This window comes from Bactrocera dorsalis, chromosome 3, assembly GCF_023373825.1.
Source record: "Bactrocera dorsalis isolate Fly_Bdor chromosome 3, ASM2337382v1, whole genome shotgun sequence".
Taxonomy (NCBI): Eukaryota; Metazoa; Arthropoda; class Insecta; order Diptera; family Tephritidae; genus Bactrocera; species Bactrocera dorsalis.
Genome location: NC_064305.1, coordinates 88,188,474 through 88,216,459, shown reverse-complemented (window position 1 = coordinate 88,216,459; position 27,986 = coordinate 88,188,474). Strand labels below are relative to the sequence as shown.

The following is a 27,986-nucleotide window of genomic DNA, read 5'->3' as shown; positions in this document are numbered from 1 at the left end:
TAACAAAGTTTGATTAAGTAAACAGAAATTCACTTTTTTATGACATTTCAGCCAAAATGACCATAAACATTGGCAATGCGACGAGCGGACCGAACTAAGCTAACAACAACAACAACACTAATTCATGTTTAGTATGAGTTTGTGTGCGAGCGTCAAAGCGGCAGCGCAAGGCACGAAAGATGACAATAAATTTAAGCGCACAAGCAGAAGAAAAAACTTAACAAAAATGAAAACAAATAAATTGAAATTGTTAATATAAATTGAAGCAAGATTTAATAGAGATAAATTGCAGTGCAAAGCGCAGCTTTGATGCGAAATAAGAGGCTGCACATAGAGAAGCTCCGAGCAATTTAATTTAATTAAAATCATAATATTATTAAAAGTGGTGGAAACCGAGAGAAGTAACTAAGCCGAGGGGCGGAATATGAAAAAGCAATGAAATAAAGTTCAAATGTTTCAATTTTTGAAACTGATAAGCTTTGCGAAGCAATAAATATTTTTTTCATAGTTTTGAGGCGAATGTTTAATAATACTTAGAGTAGGCGAAAAATAAAATCTTGAAATTTTCAAAAAAGTCAAGCCAGAGATGTGATGGTCAGATTTTGTGTAATAAGCATAACAAACACAAATATTTGCCACCTAAAAGAGATCAAAACTTTCAGAAGTGCCAACTCTACACAGAATATATTACAACGAAAGCTATTTTTGTTGTTGTTGTTGTTACTGTTGGCACATAAAATATATTCCTAGTACTATTAAGGTTATTACACCAATAACAAAGAAGAAATATTAGGGTTTGCTACCGGAATCTCTACTCGATTTCGGTTATAGCCGAGGTAACCTATATACCGGTTACTAAAACCATACTATCGTGTGAGCCCAGGTAACTGCTTTAAATTTCTCAACGCGGCCTTCGGCAAGCTTGAAATAATATTCGGTAATGCAATTTATTTCGCGTCGAAATTGTTTGGAACATCCTTTGGCAAATGTTTCATCACTTCTAATAACCATTTCTAACCAATAACACTCTATTAAATTAAATCGCTTCGGAATAATCATATAAAATACAAATCTATGCAGCCGCTCTCACATATGAAAATTAAACATAAAAACATTAAATTTTATTTCACTACTGTCTAAGTAATTTAATATAGCTTTGTTGTTGCTAAAACAGAATTGAGGTGTTACTTCGGTTTATAGCAAACCTGTAGGTGTTAATGTGTTGGTTAAGGCTTGGCAAAATGGTGCGCGCTGCCCTTTAAAAACTATTAAAACAAATTCAAAGCAAAGTAATAAAATCCAAGGACAAATAGAGGAAGCAGAAGAGCATAGAGGAACAGAGAGAGAGGAAGAGAAGGCAGAATTTTAGTTTCAGTTGCTTCTGAAATCGGCATAGTTGAGCAGCACAGATTTTATAAGACGTTATGCCGAGCAGTAGCTAAATAATAAAAAAACCACAACAACAACAATCACTACAGTGTTAGAAGTAAAGTAACAGCCGACCAAGCAGAAGAGCATGAATTTTATGACGCTGAGCGTATGCAACCCGCAGCCGGAACTACATAAACTTTAGCTTGTGAGTATTCAAAGTATATAGCCTAGAAATATATGTATATACAATTTTTGTTGAGCTATGTTGACCAGCAAATGCCAACAAAGTGTTAATTTAATTGGTAATTTCATTAAAAATTGAATTCGGTTAATTGCTGATGAACGAAACGGAGCTTGGTTTTATTTCCCTTGATTTCGCCAGCGTCAAGCTTGCAAGTGTTAACTAGCAAATGGCACAAAAAAGCAGCTTTTTTTAAAGCAGAGAAGGAAAAATTGTGCATAAATAAAAAATTGTGTTAAAATAAATTATAGACGCGCATTTGCATACAGCATTAAATCAAAAAGACAACAATAGAGTTGCCAAAAAGTACACAACAACGGTAAAGCAATATGACAAAAGCAAAGCGATCGCTAGTGTATTGGAAACCCGTCAGAAACGCCTACGTACAGCCAACAACAGCCGCGAGATTTGTGGTCAGCAGCGAAAAAATATAAAATAATACATATCGTCGACTCCTACCCTCTAAAAACAGCCGAAAGACTTTATACGAAAGATTTTTCCAATCGATTCGGCTAAGGTACTGCACATGCGCGCAAGTATTACTTCATCGCCTACCTTTTGTGGCAAGCGCAGAAATTCTTGGCTTATTGTGCTAGTCGCTTGTTATTGTTATTGTTGTTTTTATTTTTTGGTTTTATTTTCGATTTTTTGGCATTCGCGCCTCTCGTTAACTTTATTGAAAGCGAAATTCGTAAATGTGCTTAACAACAACACATTAAAATAAACAGTCTCAAGTGATGAAAAAATAACAAAAAAGTGAAATAAAATAAAAATTAAAAAAAAAAAAATTAAAAAAAAAAAATTGAAAAGAAATAAAAATTAAGAAAAAAAAAATAAAAAAATATATATGGAAGAGTAAACGTATAAAATCAAAAAAAAAAAAATATAAATTTAAAATAAAATACAAAAAAAAAACAGTAAAATACCGCAATGTTGCTACGAAAATGACTGCTAAACGCCGCCGTTTCGTTCACCACAAACGTATATATTGCTTTTAATGGCTTTGTGTTGGCGTTTAACGATTTTTGCTGCTCGCCACTTTTGCTTTTTATTTTATATATACTTTTTTATTCTTTATTCTTCGATTTGCTTGAATTTTTATTGAATTTGCATTAAAATGGCGGGATGCGATTTTTTGCTGCAATGTGCGCTCATATCTTCGCTTTGAATACACGAGTGTGTGTGTATGCTGTGTGGGGAAAACCCATGAGAATTATGGCGTTAAACATAAAAACAAAAATTTAGAACATTTTGTTGCAACGCGCATGTATGCGTGCTTTATTTATGCAAAATTATTGGCTGAAATGGAAATTTTCAGAATATTCTAATTGGCGATAAATGCTGAATGTAATTAGCAATACGGCGTTTTGAAGGCGTTCAGAGTCATTTCGATTGCTTAAGATTTTTATATTCTGTTTCAATTAAAGTTTAATTTTTTTAATTTAAAGTATTTTTTTATATTGTTTAAGAACTGCTGTAAGCATGCGAAATCGCAAATTGCATTTACCAGCGCGATTAATTGGATGGCAAAGAAGTCAAGATAATTTATTTTAGTTAAATTTGATAAATTTATGTTTAATTTGGCAATATATTTGTTTAAAAATATATATTAAAAAAAAAATAAATAATTAATATTCTTCAAAGTTATTATACACCCTAAAGGAAACCCTTGAAACCATAGACCCTATAAAGTATATGGTAACCACTCAGTTTTTACGATATTGAACTGAAATTTCGCAAACATTATTTCTTTCCAAAGACTGCTGATTTGTTGGTACCGACGATAGGGTAGTCGAAAAAGTCCTTTCGTATTTTGTGTCTTCAAATTAAAAACTTTTTTCACTAAATAAAAAAATGGTAAATATTTTTTTATAATTAGTATTTTCCAGATACCGATAAAAAATATGTAAAGTTAATTAATTTCATTACTTTTTAAATTAATTTTGAAAAAAAAGTTACAGCTGTTCAAAAATGAGACAAAATAATGAAAAAATTCGCTAAATGGTATATATTTGTTTATTTATTTAAAAATTTAAAATAAATCGTTGTTAGTTTACGAGATATCTTCACGAAATTTGAAACAGATTATTTTCGACTACCCAATAAATACTATTTTAGGCTATAAGAAATGCACCTGTAAAGGGTATTAAAGGTTCGAAGTTCCAATTTTTTCTTATTTTGTTATTTTAAATAATGTAAGTAACAGTAATAGCTACATATAACCAATGAAAAATTTTTGCATAATTGCCCGCCTAGTAATCATGTTTGTATGCACATATATTGGCTAGCTAATAACCAGCTTGTTGTTTGTCAGTGCACGCTGTTGACGCGCCAAATTGCGCCTATCAGCGGCAACAGACGGCTGCAACGCTTAATGAGGCGTTAATTGCTTTCATAAGCAAGCGAAAAAACAAAAATCTATACCACTACACACACATGCATAACTTCACTCGACATCTATCAGTTGCAATAATAATACGGGGAAAGTCAATATTCATACGCAATAATAGCATAAGTATAGTTGTGGCATGATCCTGTGTCCCTGAGACTGGCCATTAACAGCCAGCGATTGCTCGATATCGCCATACCTGCTGCTGGCCTGCCTGCGTGACGGACTGCGTGCGCACTAGCTGTGGCAGTCGTGTACCTGTCACAACGCGACTCATTACGAGCAAGCGAAAAGTGGACAAAATGTTTACATATTTTTATATTCGCAACAGTAATTAAAATTATCGCATATTTTCAGTGTCACTTGTATGAGTTGGCTGTCGCCAAGAGATAAAGTGCTTTCTGCTGCCATACACACACACGCACTCATATGGCGTTTGCTTGAGAGTGTGCGTTGTGTGTTCTTTTATGCCTACCACAAGTCGCTTAGCTCCACTTAATCACCGTAAGGCGCATAGTTCGTTCGTCGTCGGCGTCAGCGTCAGCGTCGCAGCGCCGTGTCGTGTCATGTGTCATTTCTCATTTTCAATGCAAATCAATTCGTGTTTCAGGAAGTGCGGAAAGCATTTTTTCTGCCACAGAATAATATGTTTTTTATTAATGCTTGTTATCTCTCATGTATGTATGTGCGTGTGTGTGTTTGTACAATATACTATTTTAATTTGCATTATTGCCTTTTGCGCTTATATTAATTTATTGCCTTTATTTTAACATATTTTATAACTATCTGATCATTTTTCGTTGTTCTTTTATTGGTTTCACTTTTTTCTCGGTTTGGTGTCGTTAAATTTTTATGTTTTTATTTATTATAATTTCGATATTTTCTGTGTTTTTGTTTTTTTTTGCGGCTCATTATGAGCTGTTGTTATTCTGCTGCGCTCATTAAATATGCTTAATTCTTAATTCCTGCTGCTTTCGTATCTTCTTGCGCTGAGCTATAAATATTTATAATTTTGTTGCTATTTCACCAAATCGAAATCACCGATTTTTTTTATAACTTGCATGTTATTGTATATCGCATAGAAGCTGTGCGAAAAAAACTAGTCAAGTTGGTCACTTGGTTTTGATGGCCTAAAATGGCCTAAAATAAATGGTTGACTGATTTCAAGAACCCGTTGCTTGATGCTTTAACTCAGTAACACAATTTCACAAAATTCTTTGTGGTTAAACAAATAAAAATAAAATATAAAACGTGTGTGCCTATGGTGTATATATTGAAGAATCTGTGTAGACATAAAAAATTTCCAAAAATGTTGACAAAAACGTTTAAAAAGTGAAATTTGTTAACAAGCTTTTTTTCTTGTTCGTTCCGCTTCGTTTTTCTGAGTAGATGATATAATTTAGCAGCGAACGACTTGTTGATATTATTATAAAGATATCATTCCTGATTACTTAATTAAATTAGTTAGTATTTAATTAAATAAGGCTGGTAAAATTAATATAAAAAAAATTTTATATTAATAACTATAATAAATATTTAATTAAATGCCTTTTATCAAGTAAAATTAATTTAAAAAATTTTATTTAAAAATTAATTAATTTTGTTAAGTAGAATTAATTTAAAATATAAGTATACTTAATCTTTTTCGGTCTTTGAAAATTCAAAAATTAATTTATTAAATTAAAATAGTTAATTTTATATAATTATTTTAATAAACAATATTATTTTTGATGCAAAAAACAATTAAAATTAATTATTTCAATTAATACAATTACTTTTTGCATTAACATTTTAATTAAAAAAATTAGTTAAAGAAATAATTAGTTTTATTAAGTAGAATTAATGAAAAAAAAATTAATTTTATAAATAGTGAAATTAGTTAAGTATACATATTTTTTCGGTGGGAAATTAAAAAATTAATAAAAGCCAAATAATTTAATTTATATTAATTAGTTTGATTCAATTAACAAGTAATTTATTTGAGATTTAAAAAATAATTACCTTTAATGGTTCTAATTAATAAAATTAATTTTTGTATTCAACATATGAATTAATTTTATTAAGTAGAATTAATTTAAAAAGAATTAAATTTAAAAAATAGTGAAATTAATTATACATACTTATTTTTTCGCTCTGTGGGAAATTAAAAATTTAATTAAAAATTAATTTATTAAGTGAAATTAATTAATTTGATTTAATTAAAAATAATTTACGTGAAATTAAAAAATTAATTAAAATTAATTATTTTAATTAATACAATTAATTTTTGCATTCAACATTTTAATTAAAAAAAAAATAATTTATTTTATTAAGAAGAATTAATTAAAAAATAATAATTTTAAAAATAATGAAATTAGTTAAGTATACTTTTTTGCGGTCTCTGGAAAATTGCATAGTTAATTTTTGCATTCAGCATTTTAAATAAAAAAATTAATTTAAATTTTATTCAACATTTTTTTTAATGTATTATAAATTTAATATATTCCATAAAAAAATAATTTTTTTTTTAGTTTCATTTCATATATTTTAAATCCTTTAAATCTACGAATAATCGTTTTTCCAAATACTATGCTATCGTGCTTTCCTCAGGCTATTCTCCAAAGCCATGATTTTAACCTGCCTGCTCACCTTCAATACGGTCAGTTAACTAGCAGCTGATGTGTGGAAGTCAAATATTTACTTTTAATTAATAATTTGTTGTTAAAGCAGCTCAGCATTTTTATTTCAGAATGCTTTAAGTATACGCTTTTTCGTGCAGATTAAATATTTCAATATTTCAGCATGGAAGATTTCGACTAAAACTGCAATAAGAATGATTCCGCACTCGACACCAGTTTAATTATAATATATTGTTTATGCACAAATATTTAAATTTTCTTCAACTTAAATATGTTTTTATGGCGCTGATTAAACTCTATAATATCTTTTATGGTAGCTTTAAGCTCATAAAAATGCATAATATATATGTATATGTATATGTGAGTGTCTGTCTATGAGCATAATTAAGGAATATGTTTTGCAGTGAGCTAATTAGAATTTAGTTTAACGAAAAATCCGAATTTTATTATTTCATTAAAGCGCATAAATTGAAGCGGGCGATAATAAAAAAGAAATATCTATAAAATATGTATGTATATATATACATTTATATATATATAAGTCAACAAGTGCATTTGGAGTGACATTTAGCAAAGCGAGAGGCACTAACAACAACAAAAACACACAAAAAACAAACAAACAGTTGAAATCAAAGCTACAAAATTCAAGCGAATCAAACAGAATTTATGGCCGCGAGTGGGCAGCGGCCGACAAGTGGCGTTGCAGCGGCCAGCGACGACGTCACAAACAACCTTGACTATTAAGACAAGCAGATGCGACGAGAACGCTTCAGAACAGCGAAAACACATCAGCACACACACACATTTTATATAACATAATAACCACAAGCATAAGTGGGGGCAACAACAAAAACGTTAAGGAAACAAGAATAACTATTGTTAGCATATTTATTATCGACAGAAAATAACCAAATTGCCAACACATTACCATCGATTATGAGCTGTTTTATATACATTTATGTATAATGGGTGCGCACACACACATACACATACTCTAGTGTATGTGTAGATCTTTATATAAGTGTTGTTTTCTTGTTGTTCTTCTAGAATTATGCTAAATTCTTTAATTTGTTTAAGGAAGAGTTATAATAATCGCATAAAATCAAGAAAAAAACTTATTTGAATAAAAACTTAACAACAACAACAAAGTTACGTGCGACGCTCGATTGGCAGCGGCGGCAATTAACTATTCAAATGCGCGTTGATCGAAGACGATCTGAGGCGTTTCACAAGCGGCGCAATGAATTGGCGATTTATTGAAAAGTGAAACTGTTTTCGTGTTTCGTATTTGGCGCTTTGGCACTTTGGGGTTTCTAGTTTTTAAGAAGTTAGGGTGTTTTTATGGCACTGGTGATTTACTTTTTTCGTTGGTTGGTAGGAGTATAGGTTTGGTTGGCAGAGAAGCTGAGGAAAAAGTCGGAATAGATGTTCTAGAATTTTGGAAAGCTTTTTATTTTGTTCAATACACTATTTGTATTTAATTTTAGAAAATAAATAAAAAAAATGTTTCTTTTATAATAAAAACGGTTTGTCTGAAGAACGAATGTTTTGAAATAGGTCTTGAAACACACAGATATTCCTGGAAACATAACATAAGTGTTATGGTAATAATGAGGACATAGTTTGTCAGTGTTATGAACGTTGAAAAGTTGGAATTTTTATAAATATTAGGTAGTCGAAAAAGTCTTTTCGTGTTTTGTCAATAGATGTTCTTTCGAATAATTTTAGTAATCTTACATTTAAAATTTAAGCAATCTTAAGTCGAAATTTTCACTATAATAGGTTAGGTTAAGAGGTCGATCTTAAGAGGGATCTCATTTGGATACCTTAGAACGCCTGTCCCTTATGATACCAACTATAATTACAACTATTATATGACGTAAAGTCTTTTGGATGATTAAAAGGTGAAATAAAGCTTTTATTATTGGCAAGAATTGCCCAAAAATTCAAAATTTATTAGTTCATATGAACTGTAAAGCTGTTTCAGTATTTGAAAACTTTTTTCAACAACAGAATATGTAAACAAATTTTGAAGTGAATCGGCAATATAATCTAAGATATTTTATGTAAATCTTTAGATTTCAAAAACAAGGGTAGAATCGGAAGTCATAATGATAAATATAATAAAAATGAAGATTTAATAAGCGGCCAGTAGTCTACACAAATAAAATTTTTACTAAAAAATTATGCAGATACATGTAATACTCATAAAAAAAGCGCTAAAACTATTTTTCAGTTTTGACAAAAATTTAAAGTCCTTCAAAATTCAAAATTTTTGTTTGGAAAAAATTAATAAGTATATTTCTACCCAATGCTAAAAGCAAACAAATTTTCTAAAGAAGCTGTAAATGTTATAACCTAAAAATTGACAAAGCTGTAAGTCAATGAAAATTTCAATCGCGTGATCAACGCCAATAATAAACAATGGGACATATTTAATTAAACTTTAAGCGTTTTTGAAAGATTGTAATTAACGCTCAGAAGCGTTGAGTGCTCTTTATGAAATAAAATTTCAAATACTGTTATGCACAAGATTTTGAGAAAAAAAAACAAATAATATTCTATTATACAAATTGAATAAAAACCTATTCAACAGCAATTAAACATTTTTGTAGGCATTTTTGCAAGCTAACACATTTTCCCATACTCCACACTACACACTACTACACACACACAAGTACATAGCGAGGCACGCTGCACCCATTCATTGCCAACCGAGTTGATGGCTGTTTTATTATATTGTTTATACCATTTACATCACTTCTGCGCCATCGACGACACTAAATGGCGCTAAACGATACATAATTATCCGCAACTGCCAAAACATTAACCGCAACAATAACAAGAACAACAGCCAATCAACTAGCAGAAAACAAATTGCAAAAATTGAAGAAAAAATGAAAATAAAAATTAATAATAATCGCGAAAACACGCACGCACACCGCCGTGCGGCTCATTGACTTCGCTGTGCCATTGATGGCACGAAAGACTTGCGCGACGAACGCGCTACACCCGCACAACGCAGCTGGTTCGCGACCGAAGCATGAAAGACTTAAGCGCCGAACTTGTTTTCGCCATACACTCGAGTGTGTTGTCTTTGCGTTATTGTTGTTGCTGCTGCAACACCACCCGCACAAAATGCTTGGAGTCACAACAATGAAATGTTTTTTTTGTTATTTTTTTGCTGTGTTTCGTGCCACTGCAGAGGCGCAAAAGTCAAGCGCCAAAAGCACAATGAAGTGGCCGTCAAGCGACAGCGCGCGAGCAACAATACACAACAACAAAAATATTGCATGTGCTATGCAACATACGCGCAGCACAGTGGCAACATGCAATAGTTGTTGCTTTGTGCTTATATAATTGTTATGAGCCCTCTTGTTTTGTGCTGCCGCAACGCTGCTCTTCCTGCGCTTCTGATTGGCTGCTTGCATTGTAGTAACACTTGAAAGCGTTTTGTGCCGCAATTGCGAGGCGCAAACGTTTTTGTTGAAATTTCAGAATTTATATTTCGTCAAACATTTTAATAACTCGCTTGTTTTGCGTTTGTGCAACATATGGCAATATTGATTTATTGCTTATAACGCTGCCTCTGACCTGCCATGAGCGTGCGCGCATTTGAATATGTTGGATTTTTTTTGTAGTTGTAGTTGCCTTTAGCTGTTTGCTGCTCTCTGATATTTGCAATTTTTCGGCTAATTGCCACTTTGACACCTGACATCGTTGCCTGTTCTTGAATGCAAGTGCCGCACTAGTGTTGCATGTTGGCTGATTTCGCCAAACTGTGAATTATTTCTCACGTTATCGCTCTTTGCCGATCAGTCATTGCGGCTGCGCGCGCTTTAACCTTAGCGCTTTGGATAAATGTTAACTAATTTGCTTGTGTTGGCTTTTTATTGGCCTGTTTGGGCTCTAAAGTGTTTGGGTGCATATGTGGAAGTGTGTGTGTGCTTTAATTGTTTTCGAAATTTTGTCGGAAATTAATTGAAATTGAAGTCGCGCCAATTTATTTGTCGCTGATTTTAAATAATATTAAATTGGTATTGCCGTTTTGTGAGAATTTAAGCTTTTAGGAGAATTATTGTTGAAAAATAATACAGTAACATAATATTAAAAAAACTTAAATAAATCAAAATAAAAAAAATATTATAAGATAAACTATAATAAAATAAAATTAAAATAAATTAGATTAATTAAATCAAATTAAAATAAATTAAATTAAACTAAATTAATTAAATTAAAATAAATTAAATTAAATTAAATTAAAATAAATTAAATTAATTAAATTAAAATAAATTAAATTAAATTAAATTAAATTAAATTAAATTAAAAAATTATATAAAATCAAATAAAAACAATTGAAAGAAATGAAATAAAACATCTAATTTTGAGTTTTAGTATTTTAAGATGTTAATTTTTTTTTTGTATTTTATGTGAAACTTGTATTTAGTCTGGAGTTTGGCTCATGTTAATTCCAATAAGTAACGGCATTTTTTTCTAAGTATGAAAATCGCATAAGCGTTTCAAAAAACCTTTTGAAATATCGCTTATATGTTATTTCATGCACTAAAGTCGTATATTGATACATTAATCAACCAAGCAATATTTTATCGGGATATTTAATATCAACTGTATAATTTTAAATACTATAATAATATTGTTTTTAATCCAATAACAACTTTCAAAAACTTTTTGTACTCGAAGGGGTAAGTTTCATATATAATATAAATAAATTAATTCATGCGCTGGACTTAAAGGTCTATTGCATTCTCCTTTCTATCACAAGTACTCATAAAGACCCGCAAAATTTGCCACATAACAAAATATAGTTCAGTTTGAATTAAATATGTATGAACTCATGGAAGCTAATTTTGTTGAAAATAATAATAAAAAAATATGTATTCTATTATGTATTTATTTTTAAGAAATTTTTTTTGATTTCTGGATTTTTGGGCTTTTTTTTTTTTGCAATTTTCGAAGTTTTCTTGCGACAAAAATTTTCACTTATGATGGCGCAAAGAAGTTGATTTATGAAATTTAATCAAAAGTAAATAAACTTTTTTTTCATAGTATAAACATTAAAAGCTCATATAGAAGAATATTTGCGAAAATTTCTGCCAATTTAAAAAAATTTAGTAAAAAAAAATATTTTCAAGTAAAAAATTAACTACCACCAGGGGTGTATGGTTGGATAGTTCTATGTGTCTGGGTTAAATAAAAATATTTAAATGGTTTCAAAGTAATTTTGCTGCTTATAGAATACATATTGCTATATTTTTGTATTAAAAAAGTTAAGAAAATATTTTTGTTTACTAGAAAATTTTGCCATACTTCCTCTGAGGCATATTAAACCATTCTCTTGTTTTGTTTTAAAATTTGTTCAAACTAATTTATTTTAATAAAAATTCAATAGAAGTAAAAGCAATGCTTATGGATTTGTTATAGCTTCCCTTCCCCCTTAAGATATACATATGTATATATTTTTTTGTATTTTCCAGAATTTGATTAAAATAATTTATTTTAATGAAAATATAACTGTTATAGAAGAAAGGCATACGTTTTCTTTAAAGCTTCTAATCGGAATAAAAAAACTATGAAAACTCTGTCAACAAGAGAATTTTCTACAATATACATAAGTAATTTTTTACAACAAAAAATAATTGTAATAAACAACTTGTGAGTGTGTGTATCGACGAGCGCTCCTCGAAACCCTCCATATTTAGCACTTCATTTCCATATTCACTATTATTAGAAAAATCAACAAACCTTTAATGCTTAATAAAAAATATTTAACACAATCTTAAATTGACAGCGAAGATCATACAGATCTTTGTAAATAACTGTAGTTTATAATATATAATATTTTTTTTCAAAGCCTTGCAAGCGAAATTCCACGTGCTTGAGGCGCTGTAAACACTTTCAAGTTGAAATATTTGCAACAATAATTGTTATTGTAATTTATTTTGATTTTTGTTTGTTTTTAGAAAATAATATAACTTTTTTGCGCCAACTGTTGTTTACACGAATTTTCTATATTCGCTATATTCGACACGAGATGCCGCACAAACACGTAAACACTTTAAATTGCGATGCAGGTTTGATTTGAGAAGAATCTACGCAGTCAATTGCTAGCGCGATTGCTTAGTCACGTCTCGAAAATGTTTATAGAATTAAATTGGAAATAAAAGTGAACACATAAAAAGACTAACGAGCGCGTCGTTAGCTATTTAGTGTTAAATTATTATGAAATTTGCGCGTTTTAATAATTCAATTATTTATTTTGAATTTTTATTACGCTTAGAGGCGCTTTCATACAAAATTTTCTACAACACTTTTTTCTAAGCTTCTTTAGTTTGATTTGTTCTAAGTTCACTTGTTTTTCTTTTTGTTTAGTATTTTTTAATTTCATATATTTTTTTTGCACGCGCGCATATGCCTAGTTCAGCAGCATTTAATATTTTTTGGAGGATACTTCAAGTTTTACTTGTGTTCGCGACGCGCGTTCACACTGTTCTTGCGCTTCGTGCCTACACTTCTTGCCTCTTGTTCTTCCTGCAGTTAAGCACACATCAAGCGTTCACAAAAACGGTTAGCCAGTCGTTAGCGCGTTGTTAGTTCGCAACTCGCGGCGGCAATACGTTCGTTCGTGCACACTTGCCGAGCCGCGCTATTCAAAAATGGCTAAGATCGCTAAGGCAGCGCTGTGTCAGTTAGTTAGCCAAGCCGAAAATAAAACGGCAAACGTGCCTATCGTTCGACGACGTATTCGCTTGCCTTTCGAGTGTAACTTAAACGTAAGTTAGCAAAACGTACTCTCGCACACGATCACGACCGACCTTGCTTCGTCAACACTATGTGACACACTGAAGCTGAAGTCGTAGCTGTAAACTGTATGCGAGCAGCGCGCAAGTCGCACCACCACCACCACCACCAATAGCAATAACAACTACCAACCATACGATCTGCCGTCCAGGTATGGTCACAGATGCGCTACGGCTAGCGGCAGTGGAAGCAGCAAACAGACCGTGAAAACAGTGGTGGAAGCAAGCAATCTACACCCTGTGCGTTGCGTCTTCTTCAGTGCTGCTTCTGCTGCGCGCTTACCTGGTTGGCTAGTTTCAAGCGCGTTTGTACGCCGCTTCGTATTGCGCGGCCGCCGCTGTCCGCTTGTGCGTCATTTCAAGTTCGAACGCCAACACGTTGCTTTTATTGTAGCTATATGCTTTCTTATGGGCCGCGCGCTTTTCGAACTGCTAAGGTTGCGGCGCTGGTGCCTTTGGTTCTTGGCTTCGAACTTCCGCAGCGTTGTGTTCGGTTCAGGAAGTAGCGCGCAACCGTTGCTTATAGAGCGCGCTGCGTCGCTTTAGCATTGTGTGTTGTTCTGCCGCTAGCGGTAGGGCGCAACTATACCGGAAGTGTTTAAATATTGTGTCTGTAGTGGTGCTTGGTAGAGCTTATTGTAGACTAATGTTTGCATATGGCCACATATGTCTTAGAAAGGAGAAAACTGGAGCAGGAAGCGCATGTCTACAATGCTGCAGGCGATGTGTAATAAATATGTCTACTGTAATGTGTGTAAATATTTATAATAATTTTTTACGCCATTTCTTCTTATAATACTTTCAACTCACACATATTTTTTTCCGTAAGCGCATGTTGTGACATGACTAACGTGGGAATAATGACAATTTCCGGAAGTTCAGCATTTTTTTTTATTTTTTAGTCATATGATAGTTGCGAAAAAGCTTTCCGTTTGTTTTTGTAATGTCTTTTTGTGTTTAAACTTTCGATCGAACCGTTAAAGCTTTGAAAGCTTTCGTCCAAACCAAAACTTTTGTGGCTGCAACTCATACTATAGTAGCAGTGGCATAACTTGATGAAGCTTTAAAAGCTCCAGGGCAGTTTTTTGAAAATTAATTGGTATGACGGTTGCTCCTATTTGGAATCGCAGTATAAATTCCATTAAATTTTATATCAAAATGTTTACTTTCTAAGCTTTTTAAAGTTCAAAAGCTCGTTGAAAGCTCTTTAGTATAAAAGTTTTAACAGTTTATAAATACAATAGTAGATGGAGCTTTAACCACTGTTCTGTAGCATAAATCGAGCTTCAATCTTGGCACTGGTCAACTTAAGGTCGTTTGTAGAAGTTGTAGAAGAGTAGACTGCAAGTACTGAGCAGGGCGCAGGGCAAAAGTTAAGGATTGAGGAAGAAAAAAATTATTTCAGGTCCTCAAGGATAGCGAAAAGTATAGAATGAAAAGTGTGGAAATTCTCAAGTTATTAATTTCTTTTTTAAATTTTTATTCGACATTAAGTAAACACAACATTTTGATAACACTCCGCTTATCACGTCAAACCACTTACACACAATACCAAATTAGTTTTTATCAATTTGTTCGAAGTAAGTCGTAATCCCAATAATCCAAACACCTACGCACACAGAAAACAACAACACTGCTTACTAAGCAAAAGTATCCAACCTGTTCGAACCATACCGACCCGGCAGAGCGAACATGCAGAGACCAACTTGTGAACTTCAAACCAGAAACCGCATGCTATAGTTTGATCGTAAACGATATTAAAAGTAGAATCGGCGATCGATCGTTTGGTGGTGACTTAAAGACCGACGACTAACGAACCGCCATAGCAGAGCAAATATGTGTGAGTGCGAGGCTAAATGCAAGAAGCAATGCACGAAAAAGAGATGCATAGAGTATACAATGAGATCATATGTGCGATCTTGTGGAAAAGGCAGCCTGAAACGGCTAATGGGACACACAAATGCAAAAGGTAATGAAAAACATACACGCACACACATTATATGTGTGGTAGTGCAAAATCAACATAGATTTGTACAAGTGTAGATGTGCAGGGTGCGATGGATGAATGAATGAATGAGGCGAAATCGGCGAGGCACCTAACCAGTTGTGGAACGCCACCAGTCGGCCACAACAGATGGCGTATAACAGTTGACAAACAAGCACACGAATTGCACACAAGCCCCACATACACACATACACATACATGAACGCAAAGTACTGCCGTATAACAGTTGCGCCGTTGGCATTGCAAGCCGCAAGCCCGCCAGCCAATAGAACGCTTCGGCGCATGCACGGCGGACACTAACACTAATGCCGCGCTAACGCATGCGCACAAACCACAAGCACAGCTGATAGTCGTCGGGCCAATTGCAAGCGTTGGAGCGCCTATTAGACGATAATAGAGTTGACAATAGAGAGCGGGCAGCCCAGGGGGGTTGGCGACCATATTGTAGTGCACGACAAGGCGGCGACGTTGGACAATGGCGATAGCGCAGCTTTAGCCACGCTTTGCATTTGAAAATTAAACAGAAAAGAGTGAACATACACACACACACACATGCACATGTGCACAAAGCCTAGCGGAGGGGTTGAGGTGACAAGGTGGGATTGCAAATGTGCGCGCGTTGTGGGGAACACACATGCGTGCGCGTAACGCACTTTGCGCCGTTCATGCGCACATCGCGCAATGGACGCCAACTGATGCACTCTCACTTCAGCCACAACACAATACTGAAAAAATCAACAACGCAATAACACAAATACATTGCCAAGCAGGCAGGCGAAAAGAAACTAACGCTAACGCGTAGCGCGCCCAGTGGCAATACCAACGGATTTGGGAGGCCAAGTACTTTGGGTTCGCTGCAACGCACTCACCTTCGTTCCGCCGTGTTGCTGGTGATGTGCGGTGCCGCTTATCACGCCACCATTGGTGATGCTGTTCGTCGCATCGACGATGGTGCTGCTGACGCCGCTTTTCGGCTCCTTGCGTAGATCTTCCGGCTCGCGTTTGATGCTGATCGTCTGTTGGGCCTGTTGTTGTTGCCGCTGCTGCTCGGCGGTAACCACTACAGCTGTGGCGCCACCAGCTGCTGCTGCTGCGGCAGTGGCCGCTGCCACAATGGCTGAGTGCTGTGAGATGGTAGTTGGTGTTGTGGATGCGTTGCCGTTGCCACCGGCCGCCGATGGGTGTGAACCAAGCAGCAGGCCTTGGAATTCATTTTGCGATAGGCCGGACACGTCCAGAGGTGTGGTTTGTCCATTCAATTTGTTGTTGCCGGCCGTTGGTGTGCTGCAAAAGAAGAATCGCAAGAGAAAAGTGCAAATTAGAAAATAGCAAAAGTAATTAGCTAAGTAAATAAGTTAATAAGTAAACTGCGCGTGAGCGAGTTTCGTACTAAGCTAAGTAACCCTAATGCGGGTTGGTTTCGCGTTGCAGCTGTTGCATGCGCGACAAATTGACAATTGGCTGTTGCAATCAACACGCGTTAAAAGTCCAATTGGCGTACTCTTTCCGGCCGCTGATAACAATTTTCAATTTGCATTTGGCTAATGGCTCGTACTTTGTCCTCACGTCGGTTGTTGGCTTTCGGCGCAGCCGCTTAACGCTTAGTCACGGACATGTACGAGTGTTATTGCTCTTGAATGTTGTTGACGCGTGCGCCAATTTGTGGCGCTGTGCAAAATTACTGCACTGGACTTTGCGCTCTGCATTTTATAATAAATGCACAGAATTATGGGTACAAAAAATATTAAAAAAAATAATAAAAAAATAAAAAAATAAATAATAAAATATATTAGAGACTATGTAAGTACTTGGTAGATAAGTGTTTTATGGAGCAATGTTATAATAAAATATTTAATAGTTGAATTTACTTAGTATATTACTTATTTCTATTTAATATAAGAAGTGGACTGAACTCCAATTGTGTGTTGATGGCCATTTTTGTAAAAAAAGGAAAATATCAAAACTACCTCCTACAGCATGAATGGCTAGGAAATACTTTATATGCAAATACTCTGACTCTGAAAATTTTAAATTTATAATTTTTTTTACTAAATATCTTATTTGCAATCTATCTGAAGACAATCAGCAAATTTTATAAATGTAACCAACATAACAGTACTGATTGGGCTCCATTGAGACTAATTAATATATTCTTCAATAATATAATTTGCTAATAAATATTCTTAAAACTAATGAAATGTGTCTGGAGTGTCAAAAAGTGAGTTCCTTTTAAATTTTTAACAAAAATAAAAACAACATTTTGAATTAAAAATCATTTATATATATCTTTCTTAAACATTATATAATTGGATTTGAGTAGTAAAAATTTTATCAAAATTTTCAGTGTAAAAATGATCAATTTTTTTAATGTAAAATATAAGAAATTCAGTTCAAGCAAAAAATGTTATTGTCTTCTCGTTCTTTATTCAAACTCTAAAACTAATATTAATGTCATTCATTACTGGTTCTATTGGAATATATTCTGGTCTTATAATATCCTTTTCATCACCTAAAATACATAATAACGTAACATCACTTTTCACATGTTTGCAGGCGAAGGAAAACGATATAATAGAGACCACTCGTATTAAAACCAAATTTGAATTTTGGTTATAAAATGGTTATATATTGGTTATTTATAGGTATATCAGAGAGTGGAAGCTGAAAGTTTTATACTACGTATATGTAATGTGATGTATTAAATTATAAGCAATAAAAAAATGGCTTTGATAGCCGAAAAAGTCTTTTCGCATTTTATATTTATACAAATAAATAACCACTTTTTCCATTTTTCGCTAGAGACATTATTCCAACAGTCTAAAACTTTCTTCAATGGAAATCGAAATTTCGAACTTCCAGAACGGAGGCAAGCGAATCACTATTGTGCTACACGAACTGATCGTTTCCGTAAACTTCACAAATGTACGACTGCAACGAAAGCTATTGACATAAACGAAATCACTTTTTCGACTACCCAATATATTTTAGCTGATACATATGTATGTAAATCTGGCGCTTACAACGTGACTAATACGACAAACAGAGAAACAAAAAATTATGCTCAAGTCGATTTGGAATGGTTAAAGAGATTTTGTTTAATACAATTTTGAAAATGGTAAAAAGGGAAAAATGTAATGAGGGATGAAACTCATTGGTAAAGGAAAAGAGTATAAAAATATAATGAAAAAATAATTCACGGGCGATCTGTTCTCGGAAAGTGGAAGAACGGGGAAGTGGTTGTGTATTAAAGAGTAAAAAACAGCTTATCTCGATTTTCGGAAAAACGACTAGGCTTATGGAAAGAAGTTTAATGGAAAAGTTGTAGTTGTAATGTGACTAATGTGAAGAACTCATTTAACCAAGTTATTAGTTGTTTTATTTTCAACAACAATTTTTTCTTTTCAAGAAATTTTTGAAACCGATATACGTTTTCTGATTAAAAAGTTGTCTCGGATTGGTAAAGGATCTTAATTTTCAAACGAAAATTCACATATAAAAATATCCCCTTTTTAAAAAGTCGATGAGCTTTGTTTTAATTGTAATATCTGCTAACTGGTCACTGTATGGTGGCAACACACGCCCGCAAGATGGGTGTGACAGGTCGAGAGGACTGCAGGAATGCCTAGAGCGGCACCAGGGAAACAATGGAGCATATCTTGTGTACGTGTCTCATATTGGCAATACTACGCTGTAAGCATCTAGGGTACTCACAGTATGTATAATACACTGGAGGAGGTATCGACAGTGAAAAGAGTTTGTTAAAATTCGCGTCAAACTTCTCTTGGACTTAGAAAGAGAACTGCATCTGTTATCGCGAAGGCTTATTGGCCTACCAGATTAACCTAACTTAACCTAATCTCTACTTTCTGATGGTATAAAAAATAAATGGATCCTTCTTTTTATTTATTGGCGCAGACACCGCTACGCGGTTATAGCTGAGAGATAAACATATACTTGACTATGATACTTTTTCTCAGATTATGTAAAAAAAATGTTAAAATTCTACTTTTTCATGCCTTTTTCTTTCCTTTATTTTTCTTTCAGAAAACTTTGGTTTAAAGAATGGATCGCATCGACACTTGAGTACCAGTAGTCGTCGCAAACGCCTTCAATGGTCTTATAAAAATTATGCTTTTGTGGACACCAGCAATCCAGTTCATATTACAAAAGAAGCTGGTCATTGCTTGCTCAGGCGTTCATTGCTCTAAATACATTTGCCTGAGTTCAACGGCCGTAGGAAGTATATTTACAACTATGCTACCGAGATTTCAGAGGCTGAGTTCCAAACTATAAGATTGTCATTAATTCCTTGGCATATTCTATAGTTACTACTTGACTCAAAGGATTGCACACTTTTCGGCTTACATACCTTCGCACTAGAAATCTAATGATCAATTAGAGCGAAGCTATTTGGTTGAATATACATATACTTATACGCCATTATGCTATGCAATTTTTTATTCATTATTTCTGAAATCATTGCAGTTTTTGTTATGAATAATTGTAAGAGAACCCTGATAACCTAATTGCATGCAAAAATATTTATTTTTTTATCTACAAATTTCAAAAAATAAGCAGAGATCGTAAGCACCAACATAAAAAGGCAAATCTGGCACTAGTACACGAACGGCTTCTACGAAAATCCATAACTCCTAAGCGGCGCGCTCAACCGCAAGTGTTGCAATTTAACCGCCATTTCAATCCACAACAACAAATACAGCATTTAGTGCAATAATAACAACAGATATCCTGCTGTTAGCAACAAAAGACTCGGCTAGCTGTTGCTGCTGCACTTTGCGGTCACGCTGCCTGCAACAACGGTACCCGCGTACACTTTGCGCGCCTGCCACATTCATGTTGTAAATGTGATTGCAACACCTAAGCCACTGCATTTGCAGCAAGCCAACAACAGCAAGTGCCTGCTCAACTTAGGCGCAGCACTCCTGCTCGCCTGCTGGTTTTTTGGCGTTTTCGCGGAACCCGTTGCCAGGCGCTGGACACGCTTCGCTGCACTTGAATTGCAAATGCTTATGCACATTTGTGGTTTGTGCAACGGTCAATTGGTGGCAGTGAAGTTTACTCCATAAAAACAATACAAAAACATATTCCATCAGTTTGGTTGTTCACGCGTTTGCCAGCTTCATTGTTGTTGGCATTGTGTTGCTTGCAATTTCGCACGGCAGCAGTGGCGTTAAATTGTTGGCGCGTGCGCGCAATTTTCTTGTTTTTTTTTTAATTTTTACTAGATTTATGTTTTTGCTTTTGAGGCGCCGCTGTTTATCGTGCATTCTTGTTGCCTTCAACACGTTCTCCCACTACTTCAGAATGCTAAACAAAGTGTGCGCCCATATTGTTGCTCTGTTACTGTAATTGTTCTGGTTCGGTTGTTAAGTATTTGCGCGTTTAGTGCCAACGCCAGTCCTGTTTCAGCGCGCGCGCGTGTGCTATGCACAACGCTTAATAGCCGCGCAGCCATGCAGCACAGCAAACAATTCGGCGCGCGCATGCGCTTTATGCCGTGCATTGCGCGGCGCTCTGATTGATTTTGCGCACTCGTTTCGCATAAGCAACACCATCGCTTATTCCTGTTGTTCCTGTCACGCTTCACGCCTTGTACGCTGTTGTTATTATTGTTGTTCTACCACTTGTAGTTGTTCCTGTTCTGTTCGCTTGTTTATGCCATTTCCAGTTCTAGATACATTTGTGATTCCGATTTTTTGTCGCTGATTTTTGAATGCAGATCGAGCCAGTTTTTCTGCCTTCCTGACAAGCCGCAAGCCACTGCGCCACCTCGCAGCCATATACCGCCTTGCTGGTTTATAAGAACGTGTGTATACTGCATGTTCCTGCCTGTTGTTGCGCGGTGTTACACACTTAAGTACAATGTTGTTGGCGTCGCGCGAGTTTTCGAGCTGGGAGGCGTGCAAGTGCACGCGTGAAAACACCTGTTCGCTGGCGCCGTCACAAATGTGTTCGACAACAAGTTAATCAACGGCGGTGGTGGTGGTGGCAATGGTGCGACTGGGCAAATCGAAAGGATTAATAGACTGGTTTGGTTGATGCCGAAAATGTTGTTTGTGGTGGAAATTATGTGCGCGCATTCGAAGAAGCAAAATGACACACCAAAGTTGTTTATTATGTATGGAATTTTGGTCTTTCGAAATTTTATTCTTTGGACAAGAAATTCAAAATTTGGGAGCGCTGGTATTTTACACATGGTCATGAAAATAATTGTTTAATGGGAGAAAGCTCGACCAGAAATCTATGTAGAGAGAGAATATTCATATATGAATGTGTAACTGACAAAATATCTTCGAAAGAAGCATACTTTTAGGAGCCAAATCTCAAAGACGAGGCTAAAAACATTGAAGAATTTTCTTTTTGAGGCTTCTGTACAAAAATATTGTAGCATCTGTTATCTAAAAAATATGAATATATTATTGAAATCGTATCACTGCATTACTCTTCGGAGAAATCTTTTAGAAAGGATCAATTAGTTCTCGGACGTCTCAATTTCGTAAGTTTCGCCGGATTTTGTGATTTATTACAATGATTTTTAAGACCAAATATTAAAGTGATTTTGCTAGACAAAAAGACCAGGTCTTACTTTCTGATCTCTCACTCGAGAAATTAAATTTTAGAGTTCGCCTTATAGCCTTGACAAACTGCAGCGTTAATCCGGATTAACTTCGCACTTAATCAGATCCAAATTTGTAGGTAACAGACGGCAACTATGCGTGTTTGAAACTCTCGTAACAGCTGATTGTCATTTTTGTAATATTTTCAATAAAAATGGATAGAAGATAAACATTGCGGTTGTTAGCCGCCCATTTGTTACAAACCCATTTTTTATTACAAAAAAATTTCTCTAAAATTTTGAGGATTAAATGGGAGTTGGCAACGGAGTTATCTTTACTAACTCCTGAATTAATCCGGATTAGTACAGATTGATACAGTTAATCCGGTTTAACGCTGCTGTCTGTCAATGCTATTACCGACAATCAGAGTAAATATGAGAATGTGGTGAAGCCTATGAAAATTATAGCAGTACAGATTTTTTCTGATTCTACGAGATCTAGTATGATTTAATAGTATTTACGGATATTACGTGTAAATATAAAGACACCTCAAGTGGGAAACGTTAATTTTCATAGGAACTAGTAAAGAGTCATTGCTGTTAACTGGTGTGAATGACTGATCAGTGCAATGAACTCCTTACTTTTCACCCATTACACTTAGAGAATAGCCAAATAATAGACTTCTCACAGTAAAGCACACAGCAGTAACGGTAGTCAGGGTAACCATATAAAATATGCCAAAAGTGGCATCCAACTGGTTGAAAGGATGATGAAATGTGTGTATGCAAGCAAAAATAAAGAAAAAATAGTGGAAAAGTGTCACCAAACAAAGCCCACTGTGTTCACAAGCGGATATAGGTGAGCTCGCAGCGTTGGCGACAATTTCCACATTTGTCACACTGCTCCACGCTGACCTTTTCCATGCTCCAGAAAATGATGACTGCTTTGCGTTAGTTGGAGTCCACGCTGTTGTTATTGTCTTTGTTGTTACAATAACAGAGAATAAATATAGCAATAATAATAAAAACGCGGTTAATATTTTGCCGTCGCGCGCAGCCGTGTTAGTGCATACACGTACATATATATAGCGGCAACGCGCGTTATTTCTATGGAAAAGTGTTGTTTTCAAGAAACTTAAGCGCGTCAGTTGCTGTTGCTTGTTAGTTGGAGACATCTTGTGTATATACACATACAAATAAATATAATATATATGTCGATGTATTCTTATATGCGTGTACATTTCATAATTTCCGCGCGGCTGTTCTGCAGTCGGCCGGCGTTGCTGGCGGTGGCTTTCATATGAATTTAGAAAAATTGTAACGCAACAAATCGGACAGCGAAAAGCAAGAAAAAAAAAGCACGGTGGTAGTTTCGTTACTAGTGTTTTTATTGTTGTTGTTGGTGTTGGCCGTTGCTGGCTGTCAATGTCGCACTAATTTGGCTTGCCGTGTGCGTTTATTTCCTGGAAAATCGCACGGTGCGCACTTTATGGCCATGATACAAGCACCGTAACAACAAACTATAACAACAACAACAACATTGGCTTTAAGTAGGGAAATAGTAAAGGCTAAATAAAGCGCGTGAAATACAGAGAACGTAGCCGACTTTACAAAGCAGGCCAAATGCCGTCGGTCGGTCTTCAGAAATAGCTGCCTTTGTCGCATTTTGTTTTTGTTGTAAAAAGCTTATGTGGTTGTGTGCGCGCTAAATGCCACATGTTGTGGCAGACAGAGTGCTGTTGCTGCAAAAGCCACACAACGCGCCGCCAAGTGAAGATTACGTAATTGTTATTATAATAGCACATACATATGGCTTTTTATATGCGCTGGCGTCTAGTGGTGTATGTATTTGCTGTTGTTGCTTATGCTTGGTTAATGTTTTAATTACTAACTGAAATTATTTCTAAAGTAAGTTGTGTTCTGTTTTTAGATTCACTTACAGCGTCGCTTCTTCAAAATGCCTTTGGCCGTTTTCATTCAAGCTTTTTACTCGTAGGTTGCGTATTCTTTGTAACGCATAAAAGTGGAAAAAAAGTGAAGTAACTTTGCCCTCAGCCAACTTCGCACGTACAACACAATTTGTCACCGAATTAATTCGTTGAAATATTTTATTATTGCGTGTGGTGTGAATTATAGTTTTTTTACATTTTTTGTGTTGACAATCATTTCTATTTAATTCCTTTCTAATTTTGGAACAAAATACAAATGTATAGTCATATCTCTGGCAATTTAAAAACTAATTCTATTATCTGTACCTAAATCTAATCAAATTTATATATTTAAATATAATATAATAAAAAATAAGTTGAAGTTTGCCTAAAAATACGAAAAGACTTTTTCGACTACACAATATATTTTAAGTAAAGAAAGCGTATTTTTTAAACTAGTGCACGATTTGTGTTACAATTTTTTTGAATAATTTGAATAATAGATAAAAATTTTAAAAATTTATTTTCTTCGAAAATTCCTTCGTTAAGAAATAAAAAAAAACAAGAAAACAACGCTGAAGCAGTTTAAGGCAGTCCCGAGGAAACCACTTTGATTCCATCACTTATGAAATTATTATCAGAAATGCAAACTGTACAATCAAATTATTGAAACTATTGGCGGGTATGACTAAGTTGTTTGTAATATTGAAAGGTTTTTAGGTTTTTTAGAAGTCATAACTAAATATTAAGTGTTATTCTTTAGACTTTGAAAAGAAGGAACATAAATTTATAAAACGAATTAAAAAAAAAACAGCTGTGAAGTAACAAATCGATGTACATGTAAGGCTTTTCTTGTTAGCTTTAAAAAGCAAACCTTAAAGCATGAAGAGAGAAAAAATGGCTTCGATATTTTTGCCTTTTTTGCTATTAAAAAGTACAAATAATTTTATCCTTTTCAGCTCCCTACATTTACTTTTCAATTACTCGAAGGGTCTTTAACTTCTCTAAAATACTTAAATATGCCCCTAAATATATGCAATGTTTTATTTTAAGTTCATCCTGTGATTGTCTTGATACTCATATCTGAATTATTATATGTTTGTTCACGTCGTGATAAATTTGTCAGGCGATACAGCCTTGAGAACTTGTCCGCTCGAGGCTAGCTAGTTAGCTAAGTGCGCCGTCTTTAAACGCGATTTTATCGAAACTGTGTTTTTGAAGTCAGCTGGCAAGATTTCTCGAGAACTACTCAACCAATCTTCATGAAATTTTAAACAGGTCTATTAAACTATTAAAAAAATTGTTCACTGAAATTTTAATTTTTTTTTTGTAAAAATATGTGACTAAAATCCATTTTTTTTTTAGTTCGTTCAAGTTATAAGTGAAGGCTTTAACTAAAACACAGTCTTGATGATTCTGTAAGGAGTTATTCTGCCAATGGGGGCGCATATTTTTTCTAAGGGTTCACCGAAAATGGCATCGTAATGGCCAATTTTAAAATAATTTTGTTTTCAAAAATTTCAGAATTTCTTTATTAATGGTGTATCTTTGTAACAATATAAAATTCCAAAAAAATATTTATTTTCTTATACGAGAAAAAATTGTTGAAAAAGGCTGTTTTTTATCCGAGAAAACCTATTTAACTCTTTAAGAACATTAAATGCTATACATGAGTGACACAAAGTATTCAGTGAAGGCCGTGAAGTCATGCAAAACTCATATGACTCTTCCGTTAATGACGATAACATCGAAAAAGTTAAGAAAACAATGCTTGAAAATCGTCATTTTAGCATCAAAGGAATAGTAGAGGATAACGACATCTATGTATGTATGTATAAGTATTATGCCAACAAATTTTGGTTAGTGTTTCGGGTATGAATACCTGAATCTTTTACAAAACCGAAGTCAAGTGGAGGTCTCAAAAAAGATAGAACAAGCATAAATTCATCGAATCCTTCAGACTAGGCTTATCGCGAACGAAAAAATCAAAATTCGGTGCATTCACTGCAGGCGCTGAAGGCAAGCCTAGTTGAGGCTTATAACAAGTCCATGAAAAATTAGATTAATTGTTGGCTTAGAGTCTAAGCCCCGTTTCCTTCTGCTATCTTGAATCCGTTAACAAAGATTTATATTAAAATATGTGAAAATTATGTTTTTGTCAATCCGGGTCAAATTTGATCATATAAAAATATTATATAGTACTTCATACATGAAAGGTTGGTTTTAGCCCCTTTTCCGAAATCTTGTATTAGAAGTATAAATAGTAATTTAGAAAAAAAATTCAAATGCAAAAATATCGAAATCTGAACTGCAAATCAACCCGAGAAAAAATGCAGAATATCAAAGCAAAGCAGTGACTTATGATGGAAGAGGTCAGGTAGAGGATTGCGCCGCGGTCAGGTAACATCACATTACATAAGCATATCACACTGAAATAAAAGAATATCACAATAAAAGGTTTGAAGACTTCACAATACATCAGAGCACGCATTATAGAAATATGATGCGGACGCAAGGGTTGTAGTTAAAATCAGCACAAGCGCATGCACAGAGCGGTGTTCAAATTCACCTTTAAAAACCGTGTGCTTTCAAAAGGATATACATACATATGTACATATATAATATATACAAATGCACAAGCGCAGAATCAATTTCACTAAGCTGGGATTATGAGCTGCATTGCATTTAAGTCAGCGAAAAGCGGCAGCAGCACACAATACACATCAATAGCAGCACTGTGCAGGCACTGAGAAGTCAACTCTAATAGCCAATGTTGCAATAATAAAATTACATTTTTGTTATCACCGTTGTTTTCAGCCGTTTATATGCAATCGATACTTTTGGCTTTTGTTTCATCATATTTGCCACTCATTCGCTCACATATAGTTGTTGCTGTTGCACTGTTTGTTGCGAAATTCAATTAAAAATTGTACAGCAACAACACGCAGTATAACCAAGATTAGGTGTGCCTAGTGCAACTCCTTTGATGCAAATCAAATGGGCGTCCGCGCGGCCGTGGAATTAGGTGGCAAGCGGGCTGCCGCGCGGATTGCTATCAGTGCACAGTAGAGTTGCGAGCCGGTGGAGTACCTAATATTTCGGCAAACTTTATGCCACATGCATGACGGTGCTTTGAAGACAGTGACGTGTGCTAGGAAGGAGCGCGGGAATTTAGTGGAGTTGAAGCGAATTTGTACGTGCTTAATAAAAATAGCAGGAATAGTGAGTTTTTGGTAATTTATTGTTTTAAAAGTTCGGTTAAGCTAAAGTTTTCGGTTTTGACATTATTTTGCGCGATGTTTTTATTATAAAATAAAATATCAAAACTAAAATGTAATTTTTGAATTTTCCAATTTCCAATAGCTGAACCCTCCTTAAAACACAACTCTGCCTTTTTGGCTTGCCGTTTCGGTTATTATGACACTCAGTGGCCTAATAGGATTAGCATCGTTTAAGTTGACAGGTGAAAAGTTGCAAACGACACTGATGAGGCAGTCAAGCAAAAGAACATATACAAAGCAATATTGCAAAAAGGCAAAGAGGAGATTTAGATGCAGTTGCGTACTGTGCTCAAAATGAATTACATTGGAAAAAGAATTGCGAAAAATGAATTTAAAAACTTAAGGCTTACGAAATAGCAACAACTTTTAACTATTAATGGAAAATTTAAATAGACATGAAAATTGAACTAAAAATATGTATGTACAGTGTCGATAAAAAGTTAGAAAAAATTTTAATATTTATTACAGTTACATTTCTTATAGAATAAAAGGGTATGAAAAGTCTTTATCTTGATTTTGTGATGTCAGTTTGTATGGTAGCTATACGCTATAGTGGTCCGATCTGAACAATATTCTGGCAAAATTTAGTACTGCCTTGGAAAAGTGTGTAAGGCAGCTATATGCTAAAGTGGCCCGATCTGAACAATTTGCTTAGAGATCGTGACGTTGCTTTGAAAAATTAACCAAACAAAATTTCATGAATATATCTTGTCAAATAAAAAAGTTTTCATACAAGCACTTGATTTTGATCGTCAAGT

General features: G+C 34.4%; 1 protein-coding gene across 9 annotated transcripts in view; it reads right to left on the bottom strand.

The window, feature by feature from the left end:
- Positions 1-27,986, bottom strand: part of LOC105229403 (protein grainyhead) — a 286,235-nt gene that overhangs the window by 64,254 nt on the left and 193,995 nt on the right. For all 9 annotated transcript variants that reach the window (XM_049451848.1, XM_049451847.1, XM_019991500.3 and 6 more), the window contains one exon: positions 16,312-16,726. In XM_049451848.1, coding sequence (XP_049307805.1) covers positions 16,312-16,726 — 415 coding nt within the window. The remainder of the gene's footprint in view (positions 1-16,311; positions 16,727-27,986) is intronic.